Here is a 16,132-nt window from a genome sequence, read left to right on the forward strand (position 1 = left end):
GTTCCCTTTATACATATTATATTTTGATGTCGGCGCTTTTAATTCCATCATTAGGTATATACAGAACAAATTCCATTATACGTATCAATGTAATAAAACAAAGCAGTTCCTTATTCAATTTCAGGATGTAATAAAATATACCCCTTGATCTGGTTTTTAATTTGCGTGGACAGGATTCCACCAAACAATAAATTACTAAAAATTAATTCATCGGAACGTTACAGTTGTAATGGAAACGTTTAAGCATAGTTACGCGCGGTGAAATACAAAACAACAACAATAAAAAAAACATAAACTGTTTTTCTACACACTCGGAAAAAGGTCTCATCTCAAAAACTTTTCAAATTTATATTGGATGTTTGCAAAATGACCATCACGTACACCGACCAGGTCGCCACGTGCCGTGGTCTGGGATGTTTTTGGAAATTACTTTTTCGGTAATTTCGTTTGGTATTATCTATGTATTACGGCAAAGTTAGTAAACTTCAATATCGTCACAATACTTTTACCTGAACTTATACGTTACAATTTACCGGGAATAACATGACTACAACTATTAAACGGATATCTTTTTTATTCAATTATTCAACTGTTGTATATATTTTTAGATTCTGAGCGGAGCGAGGAACCTAGTGGTTCTTCAATGGTATTTATTTTTTTTTTTTTTATATCTTGTATACAAAATTTCTACCAGAAGGAGTGCTTTTATTTCAACATATAGTACCTTATCTTTTAGCAAATTGGATCAAGATGGTACTTTAGACTAGTCATTTTTCGATTTTATCAATAGTTATTTAATGTCACGGGAAAAACCACCGAAAAATTACGAAAAAACGCTAAAAATGGGATTTTAATTTCTGACGCTTTGTATATCATCATAGAAACGAATAAAAAAGCAGGTAAGTGGATGTCGCTCTGCTGTACAGTAGGTTACAAGTGGGTCTAATCACTATATACTGCTGTACTTTCGTTGGTGGAAATTTGTCTATCGTCCCTTCGGTCATCGGACAGGATAGTGTAATTTTACTGTATTCGATTTGAATGCAATGATTGAATTCGATTAAAAACGATTCTGAGCGGACGAGGGAATCTTTTTTATTTAATTTTATTCGTTTCTATGGTGATAGACAAAGCGTTATAAGAACACCTTAAGAACGATTTATATAAATAAGTAATTTTTATAATTATAATTTATAATTAGGAAATATCGTAAAAATCAAAAACTAAATTAAATTAAATAAAAGACTCAAAAGCCACTCAAATGTTTTTTAAAATTTTACCATGTTTAGATAAGGCTTATATAAGTAAACAACCCAAGTTTCAAGTTTTTACGAATGTTTTTAACCGATTGATGCCTCACAGACAATTGATATACACAGGCAGCATAGCGGTATAGGACCAACCTGAGTAGATAACCGTGGTTAACAGTGATCAATTTATACAAAATATATTTACCATGCGTTCTTCAAGTTACTTCTCAGTTATCCTATTCTACGTAAAGGAAAATAAATCCAGCATAATATTATATATTTTAATATTTATATACTATGGTCATTGTTAGGGTCAATGACTCAAACATTTACAGTGAAAAAAAATAAGAAAAACTAATTGTTTTCTAATAATAAGTAATAACCATAGGTGATAATATGTTTATAATGTAATGCCATAATGCCATAATGTAATGTACCAGGGAGTGAATCCAGATTTTTTTTTGGGGGGGGGGGGCTAAATTGTCTTTATACTTGCGATTAAAATGCCTAAATTGAAAAATAATACATGTATGAAAGTTTGCTAAGCACCAGGAATATAGAAAGAAAAAATTGGACCTAAAATATTATATACATTATACAATTCACATATTATACATAAATACAAAATACAATCCTATTTTTAGGGATTTGGTGTGATGGGGGGGAGTTGCGCCTACTTCGCGCCCCCTTGTATCCAAGCCTCCCATATGTACATTAATCTTAAGAGAATTTATATCATGGGGCACATTTGACAATATATTATCAACTGCATAGTGCATACCCTGCGAACAAAGTCTGTGCACGCCTATGGTAAAACCAATACATTCCTCGCTCCACTCAGAATCTAAAATTATAATATTATAATATTAATTCAACTTACATGATATAATAAATAATAACAATATAAAATATCCAGACTGACAAACCGCCTCCGCTCGGAATCTTTTTTCTTATACAATGATATTATATCATTGAATTCAAGTCTAATACAATCCATTAAACAACGACCCACTTGTAATCTACTGTACAGCAGAGCGACATCCACTTACCTGCTTTTTATCTACACATACATTTTACCAATTATTGTACACTAAGTACTAACATTTCAGTTGGAAAGGTAGCATTTACAAACTGCTGTGGCCGAACCTGATATTGTTCACGATATGTTATTTTTCGTTGAGTCTTACATACAGAATAATATTGACACAATCACAAAGAGAGTAAGAGACAACCGTATAATATTTATTGCCATAAGATCGATTCAACCTCCATTTTTAAATTTTGTTTTAGTCTTTTTGAAAAAATATCGTTGCACTGTCAAATGTACACCAATCTGATCCCTGTGTCATTTGTGTTGGGGTTTTACGTTGCAGTTGTCGTTGGCCGATGGTGGAATCAGTACCTAAGTATACCATGGCCAGATTCACTGGCTTTGTATGTCAGCACGTTAATTATCGGGCAAGTATGTATCTATCTGATTAGCTATGTTTAGCTAAGTATTATATTATTATTGCAAATATCCAAAATAATAAAATTAATTTACTGGAGTAATTGAAGAAAAAAATACATATAAAATACTTATACGATAAAAGTGAAAAAGGTAAACAAGTGGGTACCACTCTGTTGTACAGTAGTTGTCGAGAATGTATTTTTCTTTTTGAAAGAGTACCTAGAACAATTTGTGGGGAATCTTTTATCAAAATGTCTAATGTTAGCCATGAAAAGTAAAACTTTCATGAATATCTAACCGAAAAATAGTTCGAATATTTGAAATTTTGTCAAAATTTGAACTCTAAATGCATATAAAAAATAATCTATAATATCATTTTATTAAAGTGAAAAAGTTTTCATCGAAAATATTTTTTAAAAAATTTATAAAATTCGAAAACTCTCTCAAGGATAACTAGCTCCAAAAAAGTCAAAATATTTAAAAAATGAAACCATTCATGGAAAATACTAATATAAATATTTGGTGAATATTTCAAGGGTCTGTAGTTATTAATTTTTGAGTTACAACAAGAAAATAAAATCAATTTTTTCAAAAATTGGTTTAGGGTAAAATTACTCTTTTTTTGTTTTTCTTGGCGCTTTTTAAAATTTGAATTTTTTCCTATTATAAGTACCAACTAGATTCTAGTTTCTATTATAATAGAAAAAATGCTGATTTTTAAAATTAGAGAATTTTTATTACCTCAAATGTTGAGAACAGACAGAAATAAACACACATTGTAAATACAATACATTCCTTCGTCCGCTCAGAATCTAAAATAACAAATAAATATTACAACCTCCCAAAACTTATTTTCTGCCTTCTGAAGTATTTAGAGATATTTTAAAAATATTATAATGATTATACATAAATTATACGAGCTACAAATAATTACAATATTTATTTATTGTAATACATAATATTCTACAGGTACATTAATGAATAATGCGCATTATTATGGGTATATTAAAATAATTTGAATATTATAGGTAGTAATGGAAACATAAATCGAATTATTACAAACTTGTTATACCATTGTGTTTATATTTAGTTTAAAGTAAATATACATAATATTAATTCAATGTCATATTTTTTTTCAATAAAACTTTAAAACATGTTTGAAAATGTATTCATAATAAACTATACACAATTCAATTGATACATTATTATTATTTATTTATACACCAAATAGACATATTTAATATAACAATTATAGGTCAATAAAATATAGATAACAGTTGCATAGTAATACAATTAATTTATAAGAATACAATTAATATTTACAATAAATAAAAGCATGATACCGTCTACCTTAAAATCCAAAATGTAGGTATATAAGTAGAATTGGTATTACTTATTTTATATTTAAGAGTCAAATAGTGTATAACTGTCGTGTAATCTATAAAATATAAAACCATTAAATTATTATGAATGACACATTTCAAAATTGTAATTACTTGTATGACATGTGACGTGTGAAATAATGAAACTGTATTATATTATAATTTAAATGAGGATTAAACGCCCGCATTTCACTGATGATGACAACATATAATATATACCGCAATAAATGTATAATGTATAATAATATAATATGATAAATTTATCAAACCACTTGTGTTATAAATAATTTTTATTTAATTTACAACTGCTAGAGTATTGTACAAAATATTATCATTTTTGGAATTCGTAAATAAATATTTTTAAATGGATAGGACCTATAGCATTACAAAAAACTAACCCATTTATGCTTTGAAAACTAACTATTTGTCATAGTACATTAATACGTCCTCGCAATACTATACATTTTTGTATTTCACATAAAGGTACAATTTTTAAAAGATAAAAGCACTTCATTTTTTAAAAGTATAATAGAGTATAAACAATTTTAAATGGTTTTTTTCATATCTCTATTCGTATATTAAAGGGATTCGATACCATAATTTTCTGTTTTTATCTAACACACACGCGACATAAGATTTTAGACTGATTCTTTGCCAAATATAGCAATTGATCTAATGAAGCGAATTGATTTAAACTTCTCTAAAAATTAAAATACGATAATTTTTAAATTCTCTTTTTTAATATGACATTTTTAGGAACTTGGGGGATAATATCAAACATGTGGGAAAGTCGATTTCAAGTAGACTTGACGATAAATTCAAATCTGTTTTCAAATTTCTTATCGGTTCAATAGATCAATTGGAATATTTGGCAAAAAACACGTCTAAAACTCGCACATGTGTAAGACAAAAACAGAAAATCACGACATTGAATCTTCTTAATATTTTTTAAAATTGAATTGACGGGATAAAATACAATATTATATAAATAACTTTATACATTTTCAATCCTATTATACTTCATAATAATTTTACTACAAATAAAAAAAAATGTTAATTTCACATTATAATAATATAATCTATATACAATAATAATATTATACCTATAATTATTAATATTTTATTTTTAACCCTGTTAGAGGAAAATATTTATGTAATTATAGAACGAACGCTCTCGACTAATAAGAAGAACAATAATGCGATATGCCAACCTGTGCATACTTATGACTTTGACAATGATTTGTCCGGCAGTGAAAAAGAGATTTCCGACAATGGATCATTTGGTGGAGTCGGGATTCTTAATGACAGACGAAAAGGCACTACTCGAGTCAATGGACAGCAAAACTAGTCACCCGAATTATTGGATGCCGCTAGTATGGGCCGCTACAATTGTGACACAAGCCAAAAAGGAGGGACGTATCACGAATGAGTTTTCAATAAAAACATTGGTTGATGAAATAAACAAGATCCGGTCGAATTGCGGTAGCTTGCTAAGCTACGATTGGATTAGTGTGCCACTAGTTTACACCCAAGTAATAATAATAGAATATTTTTATATACCTTCGTCCTAAGCTTATTACTCGTGGCACGAATAAGGAGGGCTAGAAGGTCTTAGCCTTAGACTCCAAAACTCTTCCAAGTAAATCCAAATCTAGTCCTCATCAAGGTAATATCATAAGGTGATATCATTTTTTTTACAATTTTGAAATTAAATAAATGATTGAAAAAAATAACTATTTAAAAATATATCGATTTTACCTATACAGTATTTTCTGATATGTGATATAAATACAGACGATAAGAATTGGTGTTTTGTAGGTAGAAAAAATGGCAAAATACCTAATAATATATATGACTCAACTATGAACAATTTTATTTGATATACAATAATGGGAATAATAAATTCATAATTTTTAATTTCACGAATTTTACTAATAGTGTAATACCTTATTACTCTCTACTCTAACCCATTTTAAATTATAGTACAATATTATAATTAATTATTATTATATTAAAATATATTTACAAATACCAACATTATATTTCTTTTCAAACGATCATGAGGTAAACAAAAAAGGAATCATATTAATTACGTTAAACCTACCTACCTATATTTTATTTTTTAATGAAATGCAATCTATACATCAAAGCATTTAACTCGCGTTTTACGAACATTTTTTAGTTAATTTGTTTATTTCATTAATATAAAATAAATAATCACATATTTTCATCTTTAAATTATATAACCATGGTTGCATATAATTAAACAAAATAATTCTAATTTATCTTAAATTATTTTGTTCACATTATTATAGTTTGAATGTGTTATTTATAAACTAGTTAGTAGTTATTATTACTTATTAATTACTATCTATATGTATAGCCGTATGGGCGTTTTATGAACAACTTATAAATATTAAAAAGGTAGTTTAATATTGAAGTGAACATCAATTAATGTTAATAAAAATATGGATTTTGGACTTCTATATTAATTCCGTTATATCCAAGTATACCTAAAAAAAATATCATCTACAAAGGTGTAAAGGTATACAGTTCATGAAATCAAATAGAAATTAAGTAGTTTTAGATCACGATATGTCGGTATTATTGTATTTTTTTTATTCATTGGGAAATTTTTTTACCACAATTACCAGAAACTACCATAGTTATTCTCTCTGGATAAAGACAAACCAATAGAAAATAATTTTATAGGTGGTACCTGTATCTATAAAAAATAAATAAATCAAAAAAAGAACTAGTTTAGAGTAAAAGTGCAATAGAAAACCGTTTTAAATTAAATATGATGCATAATGTATAAGGAAGTGGAGATTTTCCTTGCAGTAGCAATTTTTAATTTATTTATCTTTTATTTAGTATTAATTATTATTGTTGGCGCTATACTGTATAACGTTCTCGTATTAGATTGCATTTCAAAGATGAAAAGCGTCACTATGGAAACACTTTTGTCTTTTGACTGTTGTATTAATTATAATTTCAGTTGAAAAGAGACGATAGGGTAATTAAATAAATATGTTGTTAGCAGCAAGAGAAGTCGTTTGGTCGAATCCGAAGAATCGGAATTTTATATATAGCTAACTTATAACTATAAAAAAAAATAATAAATTTTATCGAGAATATTTGCGTTAAAACTTTATACCAACATTCGGTAGATAATTTATGCAACGCGTAGATAATATAGATATCATTTTGAAAACAACGAGCTATGGTTTGCGTATATTCTGCCATAAAACTACAAAACAAAACACGTACAACATAAAGCGGTATATTGTGTATAATATAAAAGAACATTAAAATACATTTTATATAGAAATTGAAATACGATTTTTTTTTTTGCCATGAATAAATGTATAGTATATAGTGATAGATAAATTTCTCTGATTGCAATCAATTGACGCGTAAAAATTCGCTACATACCTATTATACTTCCTACACACAATAGTCTAATTTATATTTTATGTGTTATGTATTTATCCACATTGTATAATAACATTGACCCATGTGTGTTATTTATTGTTCTTGCTAGTAATAACCGTTCGATGTATTAGAGTCCCATATAGGTTGAATTATAGTTTTTCTCCGGGGACCGGAGAATTGACACGTAGGTACCTAGTCTTATATCGTAAAGGTACAAAATATTATACTTAGGTATATAGGATATTAGAGTTGAATAGATGATTATATTTAATACGTGAAATTATTTCACTGCGAAAACTTTAAAATCTTCAGTTCTTACTTTTTAAAACACTTACATAATTATTATTAGTTTAAATTGTAGGTATTATAATTTATAGGTACACACCATTACACCATACACCATAAAAATAAAACATAATATTATAGTAAGTGTCTACTCTACCAATGCTTATCTTATATTTTGTTTAAACGTTTTGGTATATAATGCCTACCTACGTTTTGATCTTATTCTTATATAATATAATTAAGTACATATTATAATTCTGCAGTAAATATTCTGCAATAATATTATTGATGATGAAAAATAAGCATAAAGAATGTTTTAGAGGTTAGGAAGAGTTCGTCAGTTAGCCCTCTCAAAAAAATTGTACCTCTGACAAGTATAATTATTTTATAGTTTGTAATATTAGAAGGATTTATTATTATTTTACAATTGGATTATGTTTTAGCCATTTGGTCTATAATTGGAATCAATTCATTTTATCTTTGACTCGATCTGTCTCATTCCGGGAACCTTTTTGATTTATTTCAATAATAAATTCAACACATTTTTAGATTCTTAGTGGAACGATGAATGTATTGATTTTACAATGATGTGTGTTTTTTTATTTTTTTTATTTTTTTTTGTGTCTGTGTACACGATAAGTAGTCGAAATAATGCTTCGATTTTCAACTTCAGTATCTTGTTCGATTGGAAAGTGAATATCGTTGGTGTATTGGGAGGTCAAAATTTAAAATTCCCAGTAATTTTCAAAAGCGCCAAGAAAAACCAAAGAAAAATTAAGGAAAAACAGGAATTTTTACGCAAAATCGATTTTTCACAAAATTGAATTTGGTTTTTGGTATAACTTTAACTGAAATTTTGACTGAATGTTTATATTAGCATTTTCTATACACCATAACATTTTCAAAATATTTTGACTTATTTTGAGCTCTTTACGGACATTGTCAGTTTTCATTTTTTTTTAGTTTTTTTTCTAAAAATATCAATAAAATTTTATTTGTTGATTAAAAAAGCTTGAAAATTTAATAGAAGGCCCCAAGTATATTGTTTCAAAGGCAGATGAAAAATATTAAAAATCCTTAGTCAGAGTTTTTTTTTATAAGCATTTAAAGTTCAAAAATTGAAAAAATATGAAAAAATCACAAAAATTAGCAATTAATTATTTTGAGTTAAGAATTCGTAAAAATTTTTCTTTTTAAATCTAAGATTTTAAAATGTAATACAAGATTCCTAATAGGATAATTTACCTTTATCAAAAAAAAAATGTCTATAAGAAACTCAAATTAAATTTTTATGAGCGTTTGAAATTCATATTTTTATTTTTTTCATTGTTTACTTCACAGTAAGTACCTAGCTAATATTTTGAATAATTATAATAACAATAATAAAAACATCTATAGTGAAATTGTTTACAAATATGTGTTTGCACTTTGCACTATTGAAATATAAGCTTTATTTAAAAATAATTTCACATCTAAATTTCTGGTAAATCTCCACATATGGGACTTTAATAAATTAGTAGGTATACCTTACTAATTTGAATCATCTGACAACATTTCAAATATGTTAAAATACAAGACCTATTTAATATGCAAAATACTTAATAATAATAATATATAATATATAAAACTACATAAAATTCTTTAACTGTAGCTCATAAGCGAAAAATTAGCCATATACCAGTTGCCCTCAAAATTACCTTTTTTAATACAAAACAGCCTTCAGCAAAATGCACCAGTTGCCCTCAAAATATTATTTTATATACGATCGCAATACCATAGGTGCCTGGCTTAAAATATTAAAGGTAAATATGTGAAGGCGCCACTTCGTTGACGGTGCTATATGTAGTATTAGAATTAATTAATTTAAAAAAGCATATAAATATGAAAACAATAAATTCATTATTTTAAATGATAATAATTGTACATTTTAATTTGACAAATTACAATTACAATAAAAAAAAATATTGTATCTAAAATTACCCATGTTAATATAAAATGTCCCTCTTGACCAGGTGCACTATTTTACGTTGAGGATGATTGGTACCTACCTATATTCGGTTAAGCAGTAGTGTTTTAGGCGTAGTCTCAACCCCATCGACCGTGTTTATTTATTACAGGTATCTGGTATATATCAAAATAGTGAAAGATAAATTATTTTACAATATGGCCGTACGCAGGTGCGTAGCCTGGGAGGCTTGTTTTGGTATTAAAACACTCCTCCATGGCCATATAATCCAAAAATATATTAAATGTGTGAACACCCCCCCCCCCCACAAACAAATTGTATTAAAATAGTATTCTAAAACACCCCCCTTTAAAAAAATCCTTGGTACGTGCCTGCTGTTGAGGACAACTGGTACATTTGGCGGAGGACAGTTATAACATTAGACTGCTGAGGGTAACTGACCAGTTACCTCCCACAAAATACGCCCAAAAAATATATTTTTTAACAACCTATATGGGCGCAAATAAATTTTAATTGTATTTTTAATTTTATTGTAATCAGAATTATTATTGTTTTAGCTTTTACAGTACCTACTTATAATGTGAACCTTAAAATAAAATTGAAACCCACAGTTTTTAAAAAGTCGAAACTGAATTTTTTTCTATGTATCTACTATATTTTATGTTTTAATAATGTAAATCACTGTAGAGCTGTGGTTTGTCTATTTGATTGAATTCTTGAGTACATTAATTCGACTTGGTGTTTTTTAGGTACTTCATTAAAACTTTAAATTTATGGATATCAATTTAAAAACTGGTCTTTAAGTAACGAGATGGTATAATTCTGGACAATATAGTCTTTGGCTCATTGGTAGGTGGCTCAGCACAGAGGAGTGGTGGAAATCTGCAGTCAATTTCGATAAAATTTGATAAAATATAATCAAAAACCAAAGAAAACGTTTTTTTTAATTTTCAGGAGCAATAAAAAATGCATTAAATGCATTAGAAAATTCCGTAGAAATTTAAAAAAAAACTGATCTCAAGAAATACTTTAACTGAAGTGAAATTTCTTATTCATTTTTGTCGTTCCTATTCAATTGTATGGCCCAATTTTCTAATTTGTCTATTCCAAGCTTGTTAGAGGTGAAACCGAGAACATTTAATTTGTACATTTGGAAAAAGCTAATATTTATATGATAAGATAATTTTAATTTTCATCATCGTTTAATTCTTTATTACTAGGTAATGTTTTTATAAAATGCTACATTTTTTCATAAATATCAGTTGTTTTTGGATAGCACTTCTTTGGGTGCCACACTTTACTTGAACAGTTAAACGTACATCGATTAATGTAAAATACGAATGTATAACGTTGTTAAAAATGAGCAAGGCAAACATAAAATGTATCATCGCCTTAACTAGTATTATTGTTATTGACTAAATATTCTATGCAATAAAACTAACTAGTAACTGAACTCAATCACCTTTGTTTTTAAGAAATTTAAGAACTTAATATAAATGAGTGTCAAATTTTAAACTGAAATTTTTAGTGCAAAGGCCAAAGGGTAGGGTAATAACATTTAACTTTGCACTTTTATCTTACTATTAAAATTACTAAGGTACAAAAGTGCAATTAAATGTTTAACTTATGGGCTATTAAAAAATTAGATAATTTGCACTTTTTGGTACCTATCTCCGTATTCTTCATTAGCTACGTCTGATACTTACCTCTATTTCAAATTAATTGATACTAATATATCCTATGTCGGTATGGTGTACTACTTTACAGGTAACGACATTAGCTGTTTATGTTTATTTTGCTGCTTCGTTAATGGGGAATCAGTATCTGGATCCGCGCAAAGGGTACCCAACGCATCCGATTGATTTAGTCGTCCCAATATTCACGTTTTTGCAAGTAGGTAAATAATAAATATGTATGTATTCTAGAAACACTATATACGTATATACACAAATTGTTTTCAGTTTTTCTTCTACATGGGCTGGTTAATGGTAGCAGAAACTTTAGTGAACCCGTTTGGTGAAGATGACGACGATTTTGATGTGAACTGGCTTATCGATAGAAACTTACAGGTGAACAAAATACACAATAATTGAGTAGGTATTAACCGTTATATGTAAGTCAGGCGTCAGCTAGGTACCTATTGTTTTTGAACGAATCTAAGACGTTATACTATGAAGGGCAACAAGTCATAACGTGGTATTGCCAAAATTACTGTTCTTCAGAAAAACGGTTTTTGTGTTTTAACTTAGGTAGGTACAACTCTTAAATCTTTACATTTTACATTTTTACTATTTTATATTTATCTCTAAGAGTAAAACATACGGAATTTCACTTATTTTTGAAAGAAAATTCATCTTTATTTACATTTTAAATGGATTTTTTCGTCGTCAAACAGAATACTTGGAAATATTGCGTTTTAATAAAACTTTAATTTTATAATTATTTGTGAAAATGTAAAGTAATGTAGTAAAGTACTCATTTGTTTTTGTATTTTATAAATAAGATGATGATATATAAAACTATAATATATAGTTATAATATTTAAATTTCATATAAACATATTATATAGGCAGTAGCAATTTAAAACAAAAGTTTTATAATTATTGTAAGTAGATACACAAAAGAAAAGGATAGTTTATTTTATAGCATTAATCAAAATAAAAAATAATAGTACCTATATCATATGAAAAAAAAAATGTAATGATACCATTATTATAATATGATTATACTATTATTATTTTTATATTTTTATACTAAGTATAATATTTCAAAAATCACAGTTTCAAAATCTTTATAAAATGACATTTACGTAATATAAATAAAAAAGTTTTAGTCGGACTCTGAACCATCATTTTTCATCTCATCGAACTCTGAAACAACTTGGAAGAAAATAGTTTATTTGATCAGAATAAGGATTAAAGTTCAGTCATACAACTACTATTGGTTCAACGAGTTTCATACGACCATAGATCTAGATCTAAAATATACCAATTATTATTTAAACAGGATCAAAAAAATAGAAAATAAGCTGTCTATTTATATACGTATAGACTATTAGACTCGAAGTATACCTGCTGTATAGTTTATAAATTATTATTGTTTTCATATAAATTATCACTTAAATACTTTTTCCTTAATAACTTTAATTTAAACATGTTAAATCAATCATAATTCATAATGCATATAGTAACTATTATCACAATGTATTATAGTTTATTAATTGGACGGACTTTATCACACTCTATATTAATTATTTGTTAGTATTAACCGTTTCAGTTTGTACAATTTTACACTTCCTTAGAAAAACTAAAATAAAAAAATCCCTTTACTATATTATAATATCTACCTATTCTATAATATAATATGCCATAATATGATATAATCATATATAGGCTATAATTTATAAATAGGTATCTATGATTTGTTGGTAATTTTCGTAAATTTATAAAATCAGCCAATTTAGCGAATTATTAAATGTATTCTTGCTCGCATTTAGGTATCGTATATAATTGTAGACGAAATGCATCAAGAGTATCCGGAAATGGTGAAAGATCAATATTGGAACGAAATATTCCCATCGGAATTGCCATACACAGAGGAAACTAAACACCTTCAAATAACTCCGTTTTTAGGATCAGCTCAGGCCATTGAAGCACGAACAGAGTATAATGACAAAAAACCCACAGTTACCAGCTACGATGAAAAAATGGTAAGTCGTATGTTATAATTTCATAATATTATTATGATGTGGGTAGGTATATGCATTATGTACATTATAAGGATATTATAGCAAGGTATTATATGTATTTTATATATTTCATTTAAATAATTTAGAACAAAAATATATCAGTAATGTCATGGTTCCGTTAACTATAGATAGAAACAATTTGTAAAATAATTAAATACATTAAAAATGTATTATTTTTTTTTATGCAAATATGATTTTTTTCAATTTGAATCAAATGATCAATAATTAGTAAATAATTATTATTGTTTTTGTTTAAAAATACAAATGTTATCTATATACCTAATAGTTTTACACTATAACAGTATACTGTATAACTGTAGGTATAACACGTATAACCATTAAATTTACGGTTTTAATTTTTACTATCAATACAGCTTTTTGTATCGAGAACAATTTCTCCGATAGTAGGCAACCAAATCGTGCTTCCAAATTATATTAAATTTATATACATTATAATATATATTATATATAGGTCACTGTTCAGGAAATAAAAGATAAACCGAAAATAAAGACTGAATTTTCCAACAACGTGATGACTTCGTTAATGAAGGAATATCATAAAAACGTACATGATGATTTTTACAATAATTTTTCAGGTGAGTACCTAGAAAGTTCAAAGTTAATTCAAACGACAAACTTTTTATTTTAAGTGAAAGCCAACTCTAAAATAATCACAAAGCACTGATCTGGAGTTCTGCAGTAATTACGGACTCCCGTAAGTCGTAAGTCGTAACATTTGACGTATAGATATATAACGAGTTCGGTGTGGTTATAACTTCTTCGACTACTTTTTTATGTGGTACTATGCTATAATTTTGTAAAATTATTATTGAACAAATTGCATTACTTAGATTTGTCCATAATTATTTTAACTATGAATGTTTTATTTTTATAGGCCGAAAAAGAGCAACAATCATAATAAGCTTGCGTAAGATAATTGATAGGTATTAGGTATAAGGGGAGTTTACCAATTGCGCTAAAAATGACATTTTAATATACCAATTGCGCTCTGTCTTTTTTGGATAGATAGACCAATTGCGCTCAGTTATTTTCAGGGTTTATAATATTATTCTAATATTAATATGTTTTTTAATATTTATTACTTTTATGAAAATGTATATTATAAATAGCTTTTTTCAGTCAATACAAAAAATTATACAATGAACGTCAATATTAATAATATTTGTACAATATAAATCATACACATAGATACACGTCAATAATACATAATTAATATACATAAAAATATAAAAATATAATTGAAATTTATGTTTTTCATTTAATGTTTTTTATGTTTTACTGTAATAATATGAAACTGATTTTAAAAATTCTTTGCTAGTAATTTTTCCGGATTTATATTTCTCAACAATAGATTCTATGGCCACTTTTTTCATTAAATACGCTCGGTTTGATGTATATTTATCTTCTTCAGTACTGTTTATTGAAATATAAGTGCTGGTTTGTGTCTCTATAATTGCTTTTAGAAAGACAAAAATATTTGGATGGGAGGAATAAAAATTTGATAAAAATGAAGCGTGGAAACTTTCACATGCATTGTTTGTACGTTCAGAGCTTATTGTATTCGATGCCCACAGTTTGGAAGGGAATATAGAGATTGATGATATATAATTTTCAACGATATAGTTAGTGAATTTAGTAACTTTTTAATTTGTTGGCTGAATTGTCATTAATCCTTTTATAAAAACATCCTCCACTTCATAGTGTGGAAAAAGTGACAAACCAAAAATTAAATGTAGCCATTTTCCTATTTCAGAATCTGTGTTTTTATACTCAGTTTATATTCCATATCGTTGGATATCCATATCTTTGGATCTCCACCAAGCCTGTGTTAAATGAAACCTACAACCTACAAGAATTATTGAAGGCCAAACTTTTTTAACTACAAAATGAATTGCTTGTTCAAAAACGATTGTTTTTGGATTAAAATAAAGGTTAAAAGTTGCACATTTACTAGTCAAAACTCGAAATAAATATTCGTAGGTACTAGATAACTTATTTGGCAGCAAAGTGAATATTAATGGTATATAGTGATCGTTTTTTAAGACATGTATCGTGAATAGCTGATAAAAATATTTAGAACAAAATTCAAAAGTTCCATCAACAAATATTTTTTCACAAGTACATAAAAATTCTAAATTTGTTTTTGTTGAAAAACATATTATATTTAAAATACTATCGTTTATTAACAATATATTCTCACCCTTGTATGTACTTATTGTACTTGTATCCAAATTAGTTAAAGCTGCATGTACTTCTGGTAAGTTTTTTGGTAATGGTGGTAACGTTTTTCTGCGTGAACGATAAACACTTCGTCTTATGGACAGGGCCGTCCAGAAGAACAATTTATGGGGGGTGGTAGACCATTATTAACTTGCCGACTCAAAAATTTTTTTTCTCGCTTCGCTCGATAATTTTATATTATTTTGCATTATAATTTATATTAGAATTTTAAAAACATACTATATACAGTTTTATTTAACGACCTAATGTAGCGTATAACGGTTGGCCGTAGTGACTACTGTCACTAGCACCCGGATGGGTGATCACTCTGGTTTCTAGCGACGAATTCTCACCCCACATACACACGTGTTCCTC

General features: G+C 27.3%; 1 protein-coding gene across 1 annotated transcript in view; it reads left to right on the forward strand.

The window, feature by feature from the left end:
* Positions 1–366: 366 nt before the first annotated feature.
* The window catches only part of LOC100164034 (bestrophin-1-like), a 19,824-nt gene continuing 4,058 nt past the window's right edge, over positions 367–16,132 (forward strand). The window contains exons 1-8 of the mRNA XM_029486216.1: positions 367–437; positions 2,354–2,470; positions 2,541–2,712; positions 5,246–5,614; positions 11,536–11,661; positions 11,730–11,837; positions 13,265–13,477; positions 13,989–14,112. Coding sequence (XP_029342076.1) covers positions 367–437; positions 2,354–2,470; positions 2,541–2,712; positions 5,246–5,614; positions 11,536–11,661; positions 11,730–11,837; positions 13,265–13,477; positions 13,989–14,112 — 1,300 coding nt within the window. The remainder of the gene's footprint in view (positions 438–2,353; positions 2,471–2,540; positions 2,713–5,245; positions 5,615–11,535; positions 11,662–11,729; positions 11,838–13,264; positions 13,478–13,988; positions 14,113–16,132) is intronic.

The sequence above is a fragment of the Acyrthosiphon pisum genome, chromosome A1 (genome assembly GCF_005508785.2).
Source record: "Acyrthosiphon pisum isolate AL4f chromosome A1, pea_aphid_22Mar2018_4r6ur, whole genome shotgun sequence".
NCBI lineage: Eukaryota > Metazoa > Arthropoda > Insecta > Hemiptera > Aphididae > Acyrthosiphon > Acyrthosiphon pisum.